The 22,201-nt window shown below is 32.9% G+C and overlaps 1 protein-coding gene across 1 annotated transcript; it reads left to right on the top strand.

Moving 5' to 3' along the window:
* Window positions 1-2,533: 2,533 nt before the first annotated feature.
* On the top strand, window positions 2,534-17,587 carry LOC123548096 (homeobox protein HMX3-B-like). The gene is made up of 2 exons (XM_045335331.2): window positions 2,534-3,343; window positions 15,284-17,587. The coding sequence occupies exons 1-2, from the start codon at window positions 2,980-2,982 to the stop codon at window positions 15,868-15,870; spliced, it is 951 nt and encodes a 316-aa protein (XP_045191266.2). The 5' UTR covers window positions 2,534-2,979; the 3' UTR covers window positions 15,871-17,587.
* Window positions 17,588-22,201: the final 4,614 nt, after the last annotated feature.

Here is a 22,201-nt window from a genome sequence, read left to right as displayed (position 1 = left end):
GATGTGGCCTTTTAGAAACACTTATACTTACTCTACCCATTCTGTTAATAAATTGTAAGAAAAAACAAAACAAAATACGTACAACGTGATCAGCTTACAATTTACCGTGTAAACAAAATTCCAGAATAAATGGTGTGCGCAAATGACTTGTGCCTGATTTAGGTATCAGAATCAAAGTCAACAACACGGAAATGGAGAGACGAAGGACATACATTTGCGGTAACTACTGATACATTCATTGGTAAAAGAAGGAAAGTTTTAATTAAATAGTTATTGAATTAATTCAGCAAAGCGAGGAAACGAATTTGAATACCTGACAAGAAGTATTGAATACCAGAGATAATTCATTACCTTTTAGCGCGGATTGGCGCGTGCCTCTTTGAAATCTCGTCTGACACGAGATTATATCTCACGCAATTTGCTACAATGAGAGAAAGGCAAGTTTTAAATAAAAATAGAAAACCATGTAATTTGTCACCAATTAGGGACAAGCAGATTGTATCGAATTATTTTAGACTAGAGAAAACAAGAAACAATTACAGATCCACGAGCCCGATAACAAAATAATGACAGACTTTAGTCAAGACACACAGAGGAGCTCTGTTTCAAATTGCAGAAAATTATATAGCGCCTTTATATATGGCAAAAAGGTTACTTAAGAAAAAGCAAAACGTTGCTAAGTAGGACTTACTAAACAATCCTTAAAAGAGTCTGTAAACAAAATTTTTTAAAAGACCTTGAAAAACTTCTTTGAAATAGATTTTAGGAGGAAACTATTCACTTTAAAGGAGTGGTTCACAAGGAAATGAATGCAATGAACGAATAAATAAATAAATAAATAAATAGGGAGATTGAATGAATGAATGAATGAATGAATGTGGAAATGGGTGACGTATTTATGTTTAAGTTATTATTTCTAGTTTTACATTAAAATAAGTTTTAAAAAACGTTAATTTCTTGTTAACTTGTCTTACTATAAAAACGATAACAATAATAACATCATCATCATCATCATCATCATCATCATCAAAAACAACAACAACAACAACAACAATAATAATAATAATAATAAATAATAATAATAAATAAATAAATAATCTGCAAATAAAAAAATAAGATTATCAAAATCATGATTCAAAACAGTTATGGATACATTTTAAGAAAATAGAAAAAATAGGTTCTATGCCATTTCAATTAGAATTCTCAATTATTTCTTTCCTTTATGGTGAAATGTATTACAAAAAATAGTATAAACACAAAAATTTGCAAATTTTCTGTACAAAATATGAAAATACGCTCATAAAATTACAAAAAAAAAAAACAAAAAAAAACGCGTTATATGATTTTAAATAAACTTTTTTTCCAGTTGTATAGAGGAGCAGGATATTTAATGCTGCTGTCGTATTTCAACATAATAAGCAGTTGAGTTATCTTAATTTCTATATCTTACGGAAAAACTTTGCACAATAAAGTTTTCAGTGAAGCCCCATATTGTTTTGCTCTCTTGCTTTCCAATTGACACGAAAATTACCCGTGTCATTGCTTAAAGAAATCAAAACGAAGTCAGCTGTTGTTCTGTAAAAACCGTTTGCTCTTAATGTTTCTAAATTGTCACCTATTTTCTTTTTTAACAGATGTGATGTAAAATTAGATATGAAACGCAATTAATCGAATAAAGTCCTGCACCTCCGTCATTTTGAAATACCAGCTTGATATGTTGTTTTCTATGCGGGAGTTCGGCGACATTTGACTGACTTTATTCGGGTGTTTAGCACGCTTTATCAGATTCACCTCCGTTTAAGGTGACAAATCATTGGCAACGAGGCGTGATTGCTAATTTTATTATTGTATGTAATATCCATTCTCCCTAAATTTTTGCTAAATAGGACGTGGTGCCATATTTACAAAGATGAAAATTAACTCTAGTCTGTCTTCGCGGGTGTTTAACACGGAGACGGTAATTTGTTCGGGCACTCTATGAAGCTCACGTGCCAAAAGCGAGCTGTAGCAAAGTTGGAAGGCAGGTGAAGGTATCCGAATTAGGACATGCGCACTGCGATCTTTTTGTTTCTCTCGTCAAGACGTCTGTTTATTGCTGTAATTAGAGCTAATGAATGTGCATCAATCCGTTGGGCGGGGCCGAACTACAATAGGACACCCGTGACTGTTGATTGAAAAGATTAGCTGCCCCTAAATTATAACTTACTTTATGCCCGATTTACAATTTTCTTTACTGCCTATAACGGATCACCAAAAATACTGCTTTAGATCGGATGTTAATTTGAGAAAATAATAGCAGCTCGTTTAAACATTTGAATAGACAAAAGAGTGCCTTGATAGACTGATTATTTCTATTAGGAGTTTCACCACAAAACACAGCGCCAGGAATAGCCATTTCGCGATGAATGGCCACGATTGAAAATTATTGGATTCCTGTTTCGCTGAAGCGCCAATGATAGAAGAGTCTGCATTGATTCAATCAATACTAAATTAGGGAAAGGCGGGGTTCCGTTGGAAAAGTCAAGTCGCAGAATTATTGCCATGCAAATATTTGCTTTTTCTCATTATACAAACATATTTGTAATTGAGAAAACGGGCAAAAGAGACTTTATATGATTATGAAAAAGCCGCTAAACTTGTCAAATATTCTACTGCTAACAAGACTAAGTGTGGAACAATTTAGATGTCTGTTTTCGATAGTTTTGACAAAGTGTTTAGATTGAATAGAGTGATTTTATATTGAAGCATTCAACAAGAGAAAAGAATTTGCGAAGGTACGTTAACCTAGAAACGATTAATTGGACAAAAGTGATAAAAATGAAACTAGTGCGGTTATTATGACAATGGACGATTTATTTCAATCAATGTATTAAGTAGACTAATAATAACAATATAAGCAGTTTATATTGTATCTGTTATTTTGTGGGGAAATAATAACAGTAATTGAAAGAATTTTTCTGTGAAATTGAATTTTAAAAAATGTCTGGTGAAATAAATACCAAGGAAACGGATTCCCCAAAACGGGAAGATAAGCCTGCCACAAAATCGTTCTCTATAAATAGTATTCTAGCACGTGTGGAAAAGGAGAAGGAAAAGGAACAATGTGCTGATAACAGAGATGATAATAATGACGTAGAAGCCGAAATTAAGACAGATGAGGACATTCCAGCTGTAGTTTCTAAAATAGACTTTCCCATTTTCCCGACGGCTTTACCGAAAGGGTTTTCAGGACTACAGCGCCCCGGCGACGGCGGGCTTCTGCCACTTGGACATCTGCCGGCGTGGTACCATTGGTATGCCAGTCAACAGAATCTACAACAGTGGCAGAATAATCACCGGAAATGTAAGTATAAACTCTGCATCTGAGGCGAAATAGCTGCAGTAAACCTTAGTGACGGTAAATAATAATGTCAAAGATGAGAAAAAAACTAAAAATTGACAAAGTTAAAAATAAACATAAATGTAAGTTCCTGTCTTAAATTAAGGATCTGAAAAGCTGATTACAAATAACTTTTATTTCAACTACATGTATAAACTTCTGATATTGGCAGGGTATTAAGTTCTATTTATAATACTACACACCATTTGAACGGTATTTTCGTGTCACTAAGGTTTACTTTGTTCATTATTATGTTAATTAACATTTTGATTTTACTGTGTTACATTATAGAGATTGATCTTTAAAATCATTGTATTGTTGGTCTATAGCCTAATGTGATATCCTTGTTAAAAAGCGGAATTTTCATTATCATATCCGTAAATTAAGAAAATGTGAATAGGGCATATCCTCAGTTTCAGACTACGATGTTCGAAAAAAAGGATGTCTAAGTTTATAATCTATCACACACCATAAAGCAATAACAGATTTCCCCCATTTCTTATAAACACAAGACAATATCAAGTCAGTCAAAGATGTATTGGCAAAAAACATCACCAAATATCTTTGTGATGATACAATACTACAATAACAGTAAGGTATGGTATATGCAATTTTCACGTTAATTTTATTCTATGGTATCAATTCCACATACATTATCAAAATTTTAAGCAAATAAGTTAACTGATTTCATTTCTTTCTTTTTGTGTCGCCTTGTATATAAACTTTGCTAATTAAATTAACAATTACATCAAGATATTATACATCATTTAGCAAAACATACGATTCTGACGGGAGTATTTTTCGTCGTAAATTCAGTCATTTTTGACACCAAAATATTTTTAAAAATTTTACTTGTGAACTGATTGTTATCAAAATTTCATAATTTCTTAGTAAGCTTAAATGCAGTATTTCATGAAAATATTTAATGATTTTTTAAAAAAAAGTAAATTGTGGTCTTATATATTTTCAGTCATAAAATCGACAATTTGACATTTTATATAAGACATTTTAAAAATTCAGAAACATCCTTCTTCTACTCCTAGAAACCTTTAGAATGATTGTATTCTCTTTAGTCTATTTCTTGATCTTGGAAAATAAAGCAGCATTGCACGAAAAACTTTGTTAAGGATAATGTGAACCAAACAGTAAGTCTGCTATATAATATGAGTAGAGAATTGGTAATATTCTTATTGCGTGTCTTACACTTTTTTTTTTTTTTAACTTTTCTGCCTACTTTACAAGATACTGTGTATAACTTGTCAAATCATTGTATTGTTACTTTTAATTTACAATAATGATAAAACAACACTTTTTAGACTGCAATAAAAAACACGTTATATAAATGCATGTCCTTTAACTGCAGTTTTGTCTTAAAGGCGCACTAGAGTTTGACTGTATCTTCCTTGAACTTCTGTTACAGAAAAGTAATTATTAAACAGTGATAAAATGATATATTTTGATTTCTGTACATTGTATTCATTGCCGAAATATAATGTACGTTTTGTATATGTTCTTAATCGGTATCAATAGGAAAAGTAAACATATTGAAAGTACAAAAATATTTTTCTTAGGTATAAGTTCTACATAGGTGGCAAAATAATTGTAAATACGCATAAGGAAAACAATCTACGACGCAACGTAAACCTTGATAAAACTTTAGTCGTTAAGGCAATCCCTGGGTCGTAAATTAATTTTATATGGTATAGTTTCTTGTATCTCCAGAAGAATATAGTCAATTTGTCGGTTATGTTTCTCAATTAGATAATTTTTATATAAACATGCGTTTTGTTTGTAATAATTTTCAACTTCGTAACATAATGAACGGGTCTGACCATTGACAAGTGCTTTGAGATGAAAATTCCTCAGCGAAAATCTTTACCTGCCTTGATTAAAGGGGCGCGCTTCCGTATTTACATATTCTTTTTGCAACTTTTCGACATCAAAAAGTACTTCTTTTTGAAAGCAGCCACAGTACCAGTAAAGAGGTTCAGGAGATCTAGGCGGTATTAATTTATAATTGAATCATTGTTAGTCTTTAAATATGAAGAAAAGCTTTAAAATCGCAATTCACGTTGTGAAAAAATATGTAAAGTAGAAGGAACTTGGTTGTACTATATGTTATAGTCATACAATATCAATTTAAACAACTTATGAATTTTTATAATTTTAGTTTCAGTGGACACGGACCTAGAACTAAAATGTGATTAATATTTATATGTCAGTCACAGAAAAAAAAGTACCAATACAATAAAAACAGTTACATCCTTTTTTAACACTGCCAAAAAAGTTAAGTTAGAATACTACACATAACTTTATTGGAAAAGTCGTTTAAAACGCTAATCTATACCAAGGCATTAATCAAGAAATATAATTTTAAATGAAGACAGAAACGACTATCAAAACTTCATTGAGAAATTATATTTAAGTCAATAAACACATAGATTTTTTTTTATCTTTTATGGTAAAAGCCAATTCAAACATTTTAAGTATATATTTTATTTCGCTGGGAAAATATAAGAAATTATAATTGGTCTGGCAAATTACAAAAAGCAACACTTCACAAGATATTATATGTTACGTGGTACTCTCCTATGTACTCATTTATTTCGAAAAAAATATTGTTTTGAAAATTTTCATGACCTAGAGTTTTGCAAAGGAAATGCAATTTTAGAAATAAAATTGGCGCTCAATATTCTATCTATCTAAATGTAATAAAGTTATCTATTTTGTATTTAATAACACAATATACCAACTTCTAGAAAGTTTGTTACAATAAACACGAACAGAACAGAACAGAACATAATTTTATTTCAGTAACTTATACATATACAATATCTCGTTACATACATACAATTTAAAATATAATAATTTCTTGGTCGCATGACAAACTCATAAAAACAAAGATAAATATCAAATCTTAAGTAGAGACAAAAAAAAAACATATAGCATATTGAAGTCATAATTATTTGTAGAGTAAAATTGTAAAATGTTAAATTAATGAAGTCTGTTGCATTTGAGGGTCCAATACATGCTGATTTATAGATATATTTTCGTGGTATTTTTTTTTCCAAAGTAGAACGAGTTATTTTTATTACCTCGAAAGTAACTGTAAAGTACCATAGGGTCTTCATCAAAGATGCTTTCGCGTTTTGTCAAACTGCATTAAGATTGTCAAAAAGGAACAAATGTATTTTGGAAATTTCAAATTTCACAAAGATTAAACTTGATAATGACATTCTACCAAAAATTAATTCAATTTTATGTTTTCAACTTTAATGTTCAGAAATATTCCACCGACTTCTGTTTTGAATTGCGTATTTAACTATTGTCTATTAGGTCCCTATTCCACAGACAAAAGCGGACTGCAAGTTGAATTGAAATATCGTTAAAAATTGTAATTTACTAATTTAAATGGTAGTGAAATTTTATTTTACGTTATACATCCGCATGCATGACTTATCATATACTGTTGAAAACAGAAGAACAATATTTTGTTGTTGTACATGACTATACAAAAAATATAAGATATTATATTAATAAAGTAATATACATGTTGGCTTGCATTTTATAATACAAGCTGGATAAAGGTATTTAGATTTCTTCTGTTAAAGAAAATAACTAAACTCACAGTTAGACTGACAATAATAAATAACTCCTTTTTTCTCAAAGAATTTTCTTGGACAGAAAGTCCAGTGCGTCCTTTTCAAAATACTGTTTATATAAGCATACCTAAGTGCATACTGATAATTGTTACACTTGAAAAGAAAATAAATACAAATACAAATACATGGCATTTCTATAGCGCAAAAATTATAAAATATTCTATTGCGCTTTACAATTGCATAACACATGCAGGTAAGATGCATGTCGTAAATAAATAAATAAACAAAATAAATAAAAAGACTAATTAAAATAGAAAAATAAATTCATATAAATTAAAAAATAAATAGATAAGTAAATTAACAAATAAATAAAAAGCAAACTTACAAACGAACGAATATCATTTCTTTAAAGACGGATAATGTTTTCTGACCCAATAGCAAGTCTAATAATCAGGAGATCATTAATAAAAACTCTCTGTACCTACTTGTTTCCAAGTTTTTATTATGCTTGGACTGTAAGATACTTTACTACCTACCAAAAATAAATACAAAATGTATAAGCTACTGAACTGTAAATATTAACGCTCGCAATCTGGAGTCACTTAAGGTAGTAGATGTGTAATAGAGTACCTCCTTTTTGAAGAGTATTCAATTCCTACCATAAACCCACATTTACTGCAATTCTCAGGGGGGCGTAGGTTCAAGCCCTACTGGGACCAAATTTTTTTTCCCTTATTTTCGATTTTTTCTAGTAAGTTTTTACTTCTTTCAAGACTTATGATAGATTTATTGTACAAAAATGAAAAAAAAAACCATTTGCTAAGCGATTTCTTGCTGTTCAAAGTGAATTTACTACTTAAACAGAAGGGTAGAGTTACACATCTGTAAAAATATTGAGTTACATGTGGTAAAAGTTCTCTATTTTGCTTCCATTCTTTAGATTACATATTGTGGAAGAAATTTAGGTAGGTTTTACATCTGTCCCAAGGTAATTTTTGAATGAAGTAAGCAAAATTCAAAACAGAAACAAGGATTCGACCTTATTTTTTCAACGTTGAAATAAGAATTCTGTATCATTAAATCCGTTTACTTGAGGAACGCTATATAAAATGATATCCACATTTTTATTTTGTGTTTAATAATTGTTTAACAATAGTTTGATGATTCTTTTATTAAAATTAATGGTAAAATGAGTTCTCTGCAAACATTTTATATAGCGGCCATCACTTTGAAATTTTTCTCTACTTGAGCTAGAGGATATACCACAAGTTATACAAAATTTAGAAAAAACGGCATGGTAAAAGTTGTTTAAAATTTGCAATACAGTGCAAAACACGGTCATCTTTAAGAATATACCATGCAAATGCCATTTTGTAAACATTGCTATTACACCTCTACTACCTTAAGTATACGAGGATCAGACCTGACATTGTTGGCAGGAGCGACAGGTCAGACGAAGAAGGCTGCCCATGCGCTAAACTACAGTACAGATTAAGTAAAAGAGTTAGTTCCAGATACTTGAGTGTCTGTCGTTCATACTAAATGTATTTGGGTCTGATCCAGCACCAGAGGTGGGCTTCACTTGTATTGTTAAGAGTCAAAAGGAGAGACTCACATATTCTATCGGCTATACCGACTATAGCTGCATAATTATGGTTTAGAGATAACTCTTGTTCAAAAAAATCAGGCAAATTATTTTGAAAACACACTGACTTTCTCTGTTGCAGTAGAATTATAAAACTTAAAATCTTCTACTTAATGAAACCCCAATCTATTTTTAAACCTGCAGCATTGGCGTTCATTCTATGCTTTAAACTAGCAATTTTCTTTTTAGGCATGGTTGATAAATTACGAAAAAAGCTTTTGTTATTGAATGTACAATGAAATGAATTATTACATTTTCTGAAAATCTTATTGACGAAAGAATGCAGTATTTATTTTTGAAGGTCCTAAAGTACATATCACGCTTTATATGATAAAATGACAAATGCTTTTTAGGCCTGATTGACAAATTGCACCATGGGAAATACTGTTAGATGTACTTAGTGAGCATCAAGCAGAATTAATACCTTTCCGCCTTTCATCTCGCATTCATTTCATTGCTATACGAATATACTATTGATTATTTAGATTACTAATTTAAATCTTAAGTTCCAACGAGAATAAAACAACGACAAAAAACAACAACATTATTTCCTTTGAGAAATGTCACAAAATGTTGAACATCTCACACTTTCATAAACCGGAAGTCATGGCGTAACGTTATTATCCTGATAACATAGAATAAAGCCTAGACCAAGCATACGGAATGAAAAATTATCCTGTGTATAAATGTCATCAAATAAACGGAATTACTGTTTTCAAATCTTTTGAAATTTGCACATTTTTTAAATTAGGAGGCAAATATCTAAAAAAAAAAAGGCTCACAGGTTGGATATAGAAAATATTAATATCATGGATGTATAAAATGAGTTGAACTACTTGATCTATTTAAAGAGTTGAATAATAATCTCTCATTTAAATAGCATCCCTTTTTGCCATCTGTTCAGATTCCTTTTTACCACATGTTCCTAAAAGGAAAAATAATCAATTAAATTTAACTTTGTAAATTTATTGCAATGACAACTGCTTATACTTCACATCAGAGCTTTCACCCATTCTACCAACAAAAAAAAAAGATAATCAAAAATGTGTGTACTTATTTGCCTGTGTCCACATGGAATTAAAATAGCCATAAAGTACGTTTAATCATAAAATTTAATTTCATATAAATGTTTGAGCTGAAAATTAAAAATGTGTTTGAGTGATAGCAGCTTCTGTTTGCTTTGTGTTGATACTCTAAACTTTATAGATTTCATCTATGAACTTACAATATAATTATGTATCGCCTTCTGTTTGATCATATATCATTTCATCGTTACTTTGTTACATTATAATCAAATACATATGGTTGTTTGTAACACCACTTCCTCTTTCCTGAACTTTAGTGTCTTAGATTTACCTATGGAATCCGCAATATTGTTTTGCGTACTATCATAATAGTACACAAACTTTTCTTATAGTACAACCACTTTTCTTGCCTATTCCCCAACTGCCACAATGCCTGGCCTTAAAGTATTGCAAGATGTTGTCAAATATCTTGTCAGCATTAATGTTATCCTTTTTATTGAAAGTAACAATATTGCGTAACAATGCAACCAAGGTTTCGTTTTGGTACTTGAAGGAGACAATTTGAAACCCACGATCCATTTAGCGAAGTCTTACTAAATCAATCCAATTGAAAGAAGAGCGATTTGCAGCGAAGAAACCTTTCAAAAATTGATGCACCGTGAAAAAGAGCCCTTAAAGCTCTTCAAATAATTTGCTTGTTTGATAATGATCGACTTAAGTGACTGTTTATTAATTCCCAGATTTCATCTAAACATTTTAGTATCAGGAAGAAGTGTTTTTATTTCCATAAAGAAAAATTGCCAATACTTTCAAGTGTTAATAGTCATCATCCCCGCAGCGCCTTATTGCTTGTGATCACGTGACCTCTTTCTTCCGGGTCACTGCGCATGGGCATCGCGCGTGCGGACCACGTGCGGCGTACTTGATTACAAGATGAATACGTGACGGGACAAATCAACTCATTTTACGCTTTCCTGATAAGTGTGGAAAATTAGTCGCGTTATCTTGTTTATAATACAGAGAATAATTGGTGGGTTGGCTTTGACGCATCTTCTACGTCTTCCAAAAATGGCGTTCTCTGGACCCCTGCTTGTTTATCAATCGCCAAATCCAATGGCACGGGGCCGGATTACAATTAAATATCGTAACCCCGTTTAAATCTCACTTAAGCAGTTTTATTATGCTCACTGTGATAATTCCCAATGTCTTTAAGCTTCATTGTCACGCAAAATGTCTTTGTTTGCTTTTTTTGATAAACGTTCGTACTAAACACACAGTACGTTTTGGAGGCAATTTAAAAGAATTTTGGAACAAATCTTACTAAATTGAACATACAAATCTTCAAAACCTATACACCTCTAATAACGCAAAAGGCTAATCATTTTAAGACAACCAGAGGCAAGCTGGTCGGAACCATCCACCATCTGCTAATCAATGTAAATGAAACGTGACTTTAAGTTACTTGTAACACACTTAAGGTATCCGATCTACAAATAAGCAAGTTCTATATAACGGTGATATTACAATAGATCAAATATTTATGCTTGGTAAGCTCATATAATTTTGGTATCATTTGAAAGAGTATTGTCCACTGAAAATGAAAATATAAATTACATGAAAAAATATGTTGTAGAATTTTTATTGTTTTTCTTGGTAGTTTTCAATGATACTTCAACAGAAACCGAGTTATTACAGGTAAGATTTATCATTTTGCAGTCAAGAAACGTGACTGTAGTAATCCGTACATATTCTTATTGCCATCTTATTTACTAATTCTTGTTCAGCAGACACAACTCTTTCAAATGATACCACAAAAACGTGGGGTCACCAGGCATCGAAATGTTATCTATTTGTGGATCGGATACCTTAATATATAATACATATGAACATGGGATACAAAAACAAAATTGGAAAAAAATAAACGATGTGCACAACTACATACTATTACATATTCAGCTGAAGAAAGACATATAAAATTTATACGCTGCAATAGTCTTTTGTACTTCGAAGACAGAAACATTTTTAGCAATAGGAAAAACAAGTGGCGATCAAAATGTTTTGGAAGTAAACAAAAAGCAGAACATTACACTATTTTTTTGCCATTTCAATAAAAAAGCATCTTTGTACATTACCTTTTCAGTTTTTTAAGACATAAGACAGGTTAGAGAACATTATTAAATAAATTGTGACATCAAATTGTCTCATGATGTTCCATCCCATTCGGATGAATGAAATCCATCATAATTTTTGTCACAATATTTCATTAAGCAGCATATTGAAATGAAAATAAAAATAAGAAAACCTTGTTTTTGGTTTATCGTCTAATTTACCAGTGTTCAGAGGCATGGATATTTAAGCACTCGGGTTAAGGCCCCCGTGGTTTAATTCCAACTTATCTGCACTGTGGTAAATAAGGGAATAAATCACAAGATAGCATTACTTATTTCGTAAATAACACATAAAGAAAAAAACAGAATGACTCATCCCAATATACACTAGTAATTTCTGCTGATACTTTCACATCTATAAATTTTCAAATTAGAAAAATGTGCCACTCGTATGAAAAATGTATCCAAAGTGGAAAAGTTTTCCTTTTAAATGGATATTTATGAAAATGCAGACAATAGGCTTCTTTAGAAATTACTGAAATTTGTTGACTTTCGACGCAAAGTGTGTCAAATAATGCCCAGTAAATATAGTTCAGAAAGTGCAATTATGGTGAACTTCGTAATACAAATAGGTATTCTGTGGAGACAGTCTATAAGAACATTCCATGCATAAAGTCCTCGATATTGGTTTTCTTAGCAATACTTCGTATTCCTTCCCGGACGTCTTGCTATTTCAAAAAAATAATGAAATTTGTCATACATAATGTACATTTTTTTTGTTATAAATTAGAACGAAAGTATGCAAGTTTTTGCTTTTGTTCTTGGGATTAGTGTAACATCGACACAGTTTTGGTCATATGGATTTTCCAGCTTTTGACGTTGGAAGAAGGCCCCAGGTGCCCCTCCAGGAATTGTTTCAGACATGGGTGAGCACCTGGATAGAACCACCCACTATCCATAAGCCAGCTGGATGGCTTCCTCACAGGAAGAAGGCACCACAAAATACAGTTTCGAAGCCGCGTCTGTGAGGGACAAGTGATTAGAATAGAAGTGTTCAAAACTGCTAAAAAACTAACAAATAAAACAACAGCTCAGACAATTCCAACACTACAAGACCAAAATACACAAGCATCTACAGACCAAGAAAAGCCAGAACTTCTTAACCGTTTCTTTTGCTCACAATCCATCATAGATGACACTAACGAAACTTTGCCACCATGCCCATCCTCTACTACAGCTACCCTACCTGCTCTATCCCTCATTGATCCATCTAAAGCCTGTGGTCCTGATCTCATCAGCCCAAAACTTCTTCGAGAAGGTAAAGCAGAACTTTCTGAACCTCTTTCACAGTTCTTCAACACGTTATTGACACAAGCCTTCTTCCCTTCGTCTTGGAAACTAGCAAATGTTACTCCAATTTTTAAAAAATCAGATCCCTCTAAACCTTCGAACTATCGGTCAATCTCCCTTCTTAGCTGCATAGGCAAACTTATGGAACGTTGTATTCACAAATATCTTTACAACTATGTCACTCAAAACAATCTCCTTGCTTCTCTTCAATCAGGCTTTATCAAAGGTGACTCTATAGTGAACCAACTGATCTATCTTCATAACGACATCTGTAATGCTCTCGATAACGGCAAAAAAGTTCGAGCCGTATTTTGTGACATTTCGAAGGTCTTCGACAGGGTGTGGCATCACGGATTTCTTCATAAGCTATCCTCTCTAGGTATTAACGACTTACTTTTGAACTGTCTATCCTCATACATTTCCTCGCGTAAGCAGCGAGTTGTGTACGCAAGTGTATCTTCCGCTTGGTCGACCATTAACACTGGTGTCCCGCAAGGATCTATTTTAGGACCTTTGTTATTCCTAACTTACATTAACGAAATTGTTTCAAACATCGGTTCTAAAATTCGTCTTTTTGCAGATGATATCAATCTTATTATCATCGTAGATGATCCAGCTTTAGCTAGTACCACTCTGAACTCTGATCTTGAAACCATCCACTCTTGGTCCAAAACATGGCTTGTTACATTCAACCAATCAAAAACAGAATCCATGATCTTTTCAAAAAAACTCCCAAAACCGTACCATCCCCAAATCTGTATGAACAATATACCAATCACTGAAGTGACTGAACACAAACATATTGGTCTCACCTTCTCCTCGGATCTAAAATCACTTTGAAAAAAGCTTGGCAACGAATTGGAATTATGAGATCTCTTAAATTTCTACTGAATCGACATAGTCTCGAACGAATGTACTTTTCATTTATTCGTCCTTGTTTTGTTCTTTTCACCCGCCTACCTGTCTTCACTAATTCCTGAAAACCAACACAATATCAATACTAGATATAACCAAAGAAACACCAGAAATATCTTTTGCCAATCACATTCATACAGCTCTTCCTTTCTTCCAAACACAATACACGACTGGAACTTACTTCCTCAACATATCAAATTATCTCCTTCAATCAATGCCTTCAAATCAAATCTAAATAAAAACATACCAAAATCAAATCCATTATTTAAAGTCGGATCCAGAAAAGGCCAAATTCTTCATGCTCGGCTACGTCTGGGATGTAGCTCCCTTAACCATGACCTCAACCGCCGAGGACTCACAAACAATGTTAGATGTGATTGTGGTGAGATAGAAACTGTCGAACATTATCTGCTACATTGTCGAAAATACCAAAATCTTCGAACCGACATATTTTCCAATATCGAATGCCCTCTAACTCTTAACAATCTACTGTATGGAGATGATGAACATCTATCATATCAACACAATATGTCCGTATTCACTGACGTACAACGATTCATCATCTCATCTAATAGATTCAATGCATGAGCTGCGAAGGTATCTTGTCAGAAAAATATGTCGCGTTTTACTTTTGACATTTATCTGAATTTATCCCCCTCACCAATGTGGGTTCGAGCCTCGCTCGGGGCGTTGAATTTTTTATGTGAGGAAGCACTCCAGCTAGCTTAAGGAAAGTCGTTGGTTCTACCAGGTACCCGCTCGTAATGAAACAATGCACGAAGGGGCACCTGGGGTCTTCCTCCGCCATCAAAACCTGAAAAGTCGCCATATGACCTACAATTATGTCGGTGTCACGTAAAACCCAACAAAAAATCATATAATAGTCTTAGCATATGCTTTAAGATGATACAGTGCAAATAGGTCTAAATTCTATAGATCTCTTCTGAAGTCATTTTACTGAAAACTTAAAAGCCAAACACTCATTTTACATTTACAACTGCTTAATGGTGTACAACTTGTAATTTCTAAAATCATAAACTATGCGTTGACAATCCAGTGTCTACCTTTATAGACATGGAAATATTATTATACATGTATATATATATATATATATTACAGTACACAAAAACAAATACCATAAACCAGAACATGTTATCATAAAATAAATACTTTATGTAAGCTATTTGCAAAAATTCAAATCTTTTTTTTGCCCGAAACTACCAATTAAAAGATCAAACTTTATTATTTTATCATTTCAGCATGGAATACTGACTCCACTCACAGTTTACCACCGGCCGATTCAGACGACGATGACGTCACGGTTGACAATGCGCAGACAAAAACAGGAAGTGATCGGGACACATCTAACCAATCACCTATTGTCATGGAAACTGAAGAAACAGAGGCACTTTCAAAATCGTTAACTAATGATGACCACTGTTCAGACTCTGGGGATGATGAAAAGAAAAACAGACGTAAAAAGAAAACGAGGACGGTCTTCTCTCGCAGTCAAGTTTTTCAGCTGGAATCTACGTTTGACATGAAAAGATATTTATCAAGTTCAGAAAGGGCCGGCCTTGCTGCATCTTTACAACTTACAGAAACGCAAGTGAAAATCTGGTTTCAAAATCGTCGGAATAAATGGAAACGTCAGCTGGCTGCAGAACTTGAGGCAGCCAATATGGCACACACAGCTGCGCATAGGATGGTGCGCGTGCCAATATTGTACCATGACACCGCTTCCGGTCATGGGAGCGGAAGTGACAGCAGATCTGTGAGATTGGGAGCGTCTTTATTTCGCGACCCTTTGTTTCTTTCAAACAATTATTCACAAATATGTAGGTGAACATAAGTGTACATTTCTCATCGACAATCATAATAAGGAAAGTGCTGTACAAATATATTTCATGATGAATTTATCGTTGTGTTCTTCGGTTATCAGAAATCATGTCGGAAAAGCATCCAGTACGTAAATATGGTCTGTCAGCAACTTGTGTATGTTGTCTTTGTTCTCCGTTTTAACAACACCGAGAGTGAAAAGAAATCATACCAAGTAAATAGCCCATGTCAAGTGCAGAAAAAGGTCAGACCAGTTCAAGATTTTTCTGAAATATTTGAAAAATGACCTATGTATGGATATTACATTTAAATGTGATATCGTATATCCAAATGAAAAAAAAAGAACAGAAAAAGCTGAACAAATGATGACCAAATGGAATCTGGAATTGTCATTTATCAGATATTATGTGAAAGCATATAGGACTGCGATAGTCTAATGGATACTGATCAGGAAAGCCTGGGAATAAATATGGTTCCCTTTGACTCTGTATATGTATTTGCACATCTTCGTTTGGTGTTCTGATTATTTTATCAAAATAATTTGTATGTGCATATTGTTAACGCAGGCACAGTCCAATTTAGGATTATAGTCTTCGTTCTTACCATTTTAAAATATAATCATTTGTATAAGCTTGAAAATGCGATGTGAAAAAGTAAGTAACAAGCCAAACATTTTGAGTACTTTATACCGTTAATGTGTCCAATTTTGAACCAGACATTTATACTTAAATATGTTTTGATACCAAATCGTATCAAAATATTTTAGAATCCCATTAAACGAATGCAAACATAATCTTAAAATGATATACCTACTGTATGATCAAAGGGTTTTCCTTGATTTCTGTGCAAACATAAGGCAATACCTTTGATATTATACATTATTCCAAAGTACTTCAACGGAACGGGGAAGGGGTGGAATGGAGGTGATAGCACATCCTACTAACACCCTTACACCCTCGGAGATTTTTAGAATGATATACAATTTTTATCGGGATCTCTAGAAATATAGTCAAAATTCACGAAAAAAGGCAATTTTAGGCAATTTTAGAATGTCTGTCTACTGGGCCGCTCTAAGACCAAACTTCTCTTAAAATAGCCATGTTATATCGCAGTTAAGATCAAGAGTTATTTAATTAAAGGTGTAACAATATGAACATGCGATAATGTTACACTATAGGAGGGTGTTGTCCTCCCAAATGTATTTATCTCAGTGTTACGCAAAATGCAATCAGCTTTTACATGCATGTAATAGTAGAATTTTGCAACAGGCATACAGTGTGTCAAATCGAATACATGTACACTAACTAACGGTGTAAATAGGTATTCGATTTTCATGTAAAATCACCAGAGTAAAAGTGCATATTAAATTGTAAATATTAACCTGAATACAAAAAAAATTGTTTATTTTACGTGATCATGTTTAAGATAGAACACAAATAACTTAAAGTTTGAAACTTTAAAATTATTATTACCGTACTGGACCGATAACGACAATCCGATCACGTATTCTTTGGCATTCTCCGAATGTAAAGAAAAAGGCAATTTTCTGAAATGGCCGAAGGATACCGAAATAACACACGTGAATACGTAATCGAAAGTGGTTAGGGGTCCATTACCTTAAGGGTTCAGATTGAATTGAGCAGTTCATTAATATTTTGTAAATGTTTTATAGTGAAAATGTATAAAATTGTTGTATGTGATTGTTGACATTTAATGAATAAAAGTTGTGCAATATGTAAACTCAATTAGTTTGATATTTTTATGTTAAACTAGCACATAAAATGCGTAAAAAAACGGCAAAAAGAAATATATTGCCATTGTTTGATTTATGCACCAAACGAAGAGTTAGCCAGTTGTGTTTGTTATGAATTCCATAAAAAATATATTTCTTTATCGTAGTCTTTCTGGATGAGATCATGTGAAAGGCGGGGCCAGTACAGTTTTAGAATACTATATCCAGGCTCATCTGAACATGGTGTAAACCAAGACACTATTTTAGCAATTTCGTATGATTCTTAAAGACATTAGGCTAGCTGCATGTCATTTAGATACTATCTTCAGTTTTGAAAGTCTTATTTCGTTTTTTTTTGTAAACGCCAAATTGCATTACATTTTTCGAAATCGATTCTTAATATCGAATTGTTATTTCGAAAACAGAATCACGAAATGAATTCTCGGCGAAGAGCCTTAACAACAATGACTGGACACCGTATTAATCAAACTTATATTTCTTGGAACAAGAAATGGATTTAAAGCCTATTCGCTCACATGAAATCATATGAAAATATTGTGATAGACCTCCTGCCGTGGCGTAATTAGCTGCAAAACATAAATTGAAGACATTAAAATGATTATATCATTGTGTGCTAAGTAATCCTATATGAGAGTTTTTCAGTTATCATTAAATCGATTTAATGGTTTTGCGATCCTCGGGAAATTTTGCGACTTAGACGGGCGCATGCAAGCCTTATAAAAGATGCAATTTGAACTAAATTCTTTCCAATTAGTAGGAAAAGAAGATTTTGGAAATCAATTAGAAAAATTTCCTTTTCTAAGAGGATGAAGAGATTTGGTTTATTGGCGGTTCTGAGGTACTTAAACTCGGAGATAAAGTAACACGCAAATTTGTTTTAATATTTGACTAGCAAAATTATTGTTGCAAAATATTGCGCTAAATTGACGTAAATTAGTACAATAACATCATTTGTTATTGATTTTCGTGAGTGTTACTTGTTTTTGTGGCATTCTAACAAGAAAATTTCTACTCATAAAAGTTAGTGTTTTCGTTACGTCGTTGTCATAATAAAAACGATTGCATTGTTACAAGAGCAATTAAATATGAATCTTTGGTAAAATTATTAATTTTTGACTAGTTAAATTTGAGAAACCTCACAGACATGTCCAAATGTATGTAACTGAACAAAAAGTTCCATTTTCTTTGTTTTAATGTTAAAAGAAATGTGCATACATTTATCTGCGGACACAAAGGTCTATAAATGTATGTACTTTGCGGTTGGAAAAAGATTGCTGGCAACAACAAAGCCATTAGTTCATCCTGTTCTCAACCACCCCTTTCCCTTTGTATTGAATAATATCTTTTTTTTATTAGATCTTAAAAAAAAGTAAAAGAAAAACGTTAGAGAAGGGGTAATGTAAAAACGGCAAAATATAACAACAGCAAAATAATAAAATTGAAACCTTCAATTAAGGCGGGACTTTGCTTTTGTGTATGTTCATAATATACGGGGTATTATCTCTAATTTACATGGGTTCAAATGCATCGCGTCGTAAATCCCTTTCTGATTCAAGCCCCTGACGAACTCGATCAATTATGACCTTTAAGCTTTAAGATTAAATTAAAAACACTTTGAATATTATCTGCATTTTATATTTAAAGTCAGCTGTAGTAATTCTTCTAAATACCACACCTGAACTTTATTAATACCAGTAAATCAAAGAACAACAACAATATAAAAAAAAATGTTTGCGTTTTTTTCTCTCCCGTTTTCTTTACAACTAAGAATCTTTTAAATTATATAGTGTATAAACAAACGCTCCTCAATTTTGAATTATAAACATTTTCAATCAAATTTTGCATTTCTATTTTCCGTCATTATTTCTCAATTTAATTTAATCGAGAAAACTGCATTGTGAATAGTTTCGTCTAATTGTAAAAAATGTCCGTAATATGATATTAAATAAATTTACTGCCGTTTAAAGACATCTTATAATCGGCATAAAACTCCGTTGAAAATTAATTAAAATGTTCTTAAATGATCTAACAATGTTGATTTTTATCAATTTTCGTTTTGTTAAACTTTGGAAACACGATTTTGTATCATTTATTTCATGTCTAATTGGACAAAATTGTCATGTCCCTTTATTTCAAGAAGAAAATGTCGAATCACTAATTGTCCACCAACTGAGATAAATAACTGCGCTATCAACCATTAAGTTGTTTTAAATTGACTCTACTCGTCTTTGTTTCTTTCAATTAAGGATAAATCATCGGTTATGCGTTTACTTTGAAGAAAGGAAATTCTCTAATGAGAACAATTTGTTGGAAACTCATGTTGAGCTGGGCTTTTTAACGCTGTAGGAGACGACAAAGAGCATTTTGTGGGTATAAGAAACAATTTGTTAGAAAGCCATATTGAGATGTGATTGTAGATGCTTTAAGATACAACAAAGAGCATTCTGTGGGTATAAGAAACAATTTGCCAGAAAGTCATATTGAGCAATGCTTGTAGATGCTTTAAGATACAACTAAGAGTATTGTGTGGGTTTAAGAAACAATTTGCTAGAAAGCTATATCGAGCAGTGCTTGTAGATGCTTTAAGATACACAAAGAGTATTTTGTGGGTATAAGAAACAATTTGCTAGAAAGCCATATGGAGCAGTGCTTGTAGATGCTTTAAGATTTTGTGGGTATAAGAATGCTAGAAAGCAATATTTAGCAGTGCTTGTAGATGCTTTAAGATACAATAAAGAGCATTTTGTGTGTATAAGAAACAATTTGCCAGAAAGTTATAATGAGCAGTGCTTTTAGATGCTTTAAGATATAACTAAGGGTATTTTGTGGGTATAAGAAACATTATGCTAAGAAGCTACATTGAGCAGTACTCTGTGTGTGGGTGTGTGTGGGTGTGTGCGTATGTGCGTGCGTGCGTGCGTGTTCGGGTTTAAGGTCTTTTTCAACAATTTTTCAGTCATATTAACGACGGTGTCTACTTGTCGCAGTGAGCACAATGCCCAACTTTATAGTGCTGCCTCACTGGAATATCACGCCGTAGACACGTGGCATTATATCCCACCCAGTCACATTATACTGACACCGGGCTGACCAGTCCTAGCACTATCCTCTTAATACTGAGCGCCAAGCGAGGAAGCTACTAGTACTATTTTTTACGTCTTTGGTATGATGCGGCCGGGGATTGAACCCACAACCTCCCGCACTCGAAGCGACGCTCTACCACGAGCAGTACTTGTAGATGTGGGTATATGAATGCTAGAAAGCCATATTTAGCAGTGCTTGTAGATGCTTTAAGATACAACAAAGAGAATTTTGTGGGTATACTAAACAATTTGCTAGAAAGCCATATTTAGCATTGCTTGTAGATGCTTTAAGATACAACAAAGAGCATTTTGGTGGGTATAAGAAACAAGTTGCAAGAAAGCCATATGTATGTTGTGGGTATAAGAAACAATTTGCAAGAAAGCCATATGTATGTTGTGGGTATAAGAAACAATTTGCTAGAAAGCCATATCGAGCAGTGCTTGTAGATGCTTTGAGATACAACAAAGAACATTTTGTGGGTATAAGAAACAATTTGTTAGAATGCCATATTTAGCAGTGCTTGTAGATGCTTTAAGATACAACAAAGAGCATTTTGTGGGTATAAGAAAGAATTTGCTAGAAAGCCATATCGAGCAGTGCTTGTAGATTCTTTAAGATACAACAAAGTGTATGTTGTGGGTATAAGAAACAATTTGCTAGAAAGCCATATCGAGCAGTGCTTGTAGATACTTTAAGATACAACAAAGAGTATTTTATGGGTATAAGAAACAATATGCTAAAAAGCCACATTGAGCAGTGCTTGTAGATGCTTTAAGATACAACAAAGAGTATTTTTTGGGTATAAGAAACAATTTGCAAGAAAGTCATATTAAGCAGTGCTTGTAGATGATTTAAGATACAGCAAACAGCATTTTTGTGGGTATAAGAAACAATTTGCTAGAAAGTCATATTGAGCAGTGCTGAGTATTTGTGTGAGTATAAGAGACAATTGGATAGAAACCCATGTTAAGCAGATCTTGTTGACACCGTATGAGACAACAAAGAGTATTCATGTGAGTATAAGAAACAATTGATAAGAAACCCTTGTTGAGCAGAGCTTGTTAACACTGTATTAGACTACAAAGAGTATTTGTGTGGGTATAAGGAACAATTTACTAGCAACCCGTTTCGAGCATAGATTGTTTCCACTGCAAGAGACGACAGTTGGTATTTGTGTGGGTATAAGAAACAATTTACTACAACCTACGTTGAGCAGACAAATAGTATTTGTGTGGGTATAAGAAACAAGTTAATAGACACCCATTTTGAGCAAAGCTTGTTAACACTAAAAGAGACGAAAAATAGTATTTTCTATGGAATAAACCATTGTTGAACAGAGCTTGTTGACCCTGTAAGAGACGACAGACAGAAAGTTTTGTTTTTGTTTTTGGGGTATAGGAAACAATTTACCAGAAACCAATGTTGAGCAGGTTTTGTTAACGCTTTAACAGGCAAAAAAGCGTACTCTCTGGGTACAGGAAACATTTCCTTAAAATGTTGT

This window comes from Mercenaria mercenaria, chromosome 9 (assembly GCF_021730395.1).
Source record: "Mercenaria mercenaria strain notata chromosome 9, MADL_Memer_1, whole genome shotgun sequence".
Classification (NCBI taxonomy): Eukaryota; Metazoa; Mollusca; class Bivalvia; order Venerida; family Veneridae; genus Mercenaria; species Mercenaria mercenaria.
Note: the sequence above shows the minus strand (reverse complement) of the source record. Positions and strands in the feature narration are given on the sequence as shown.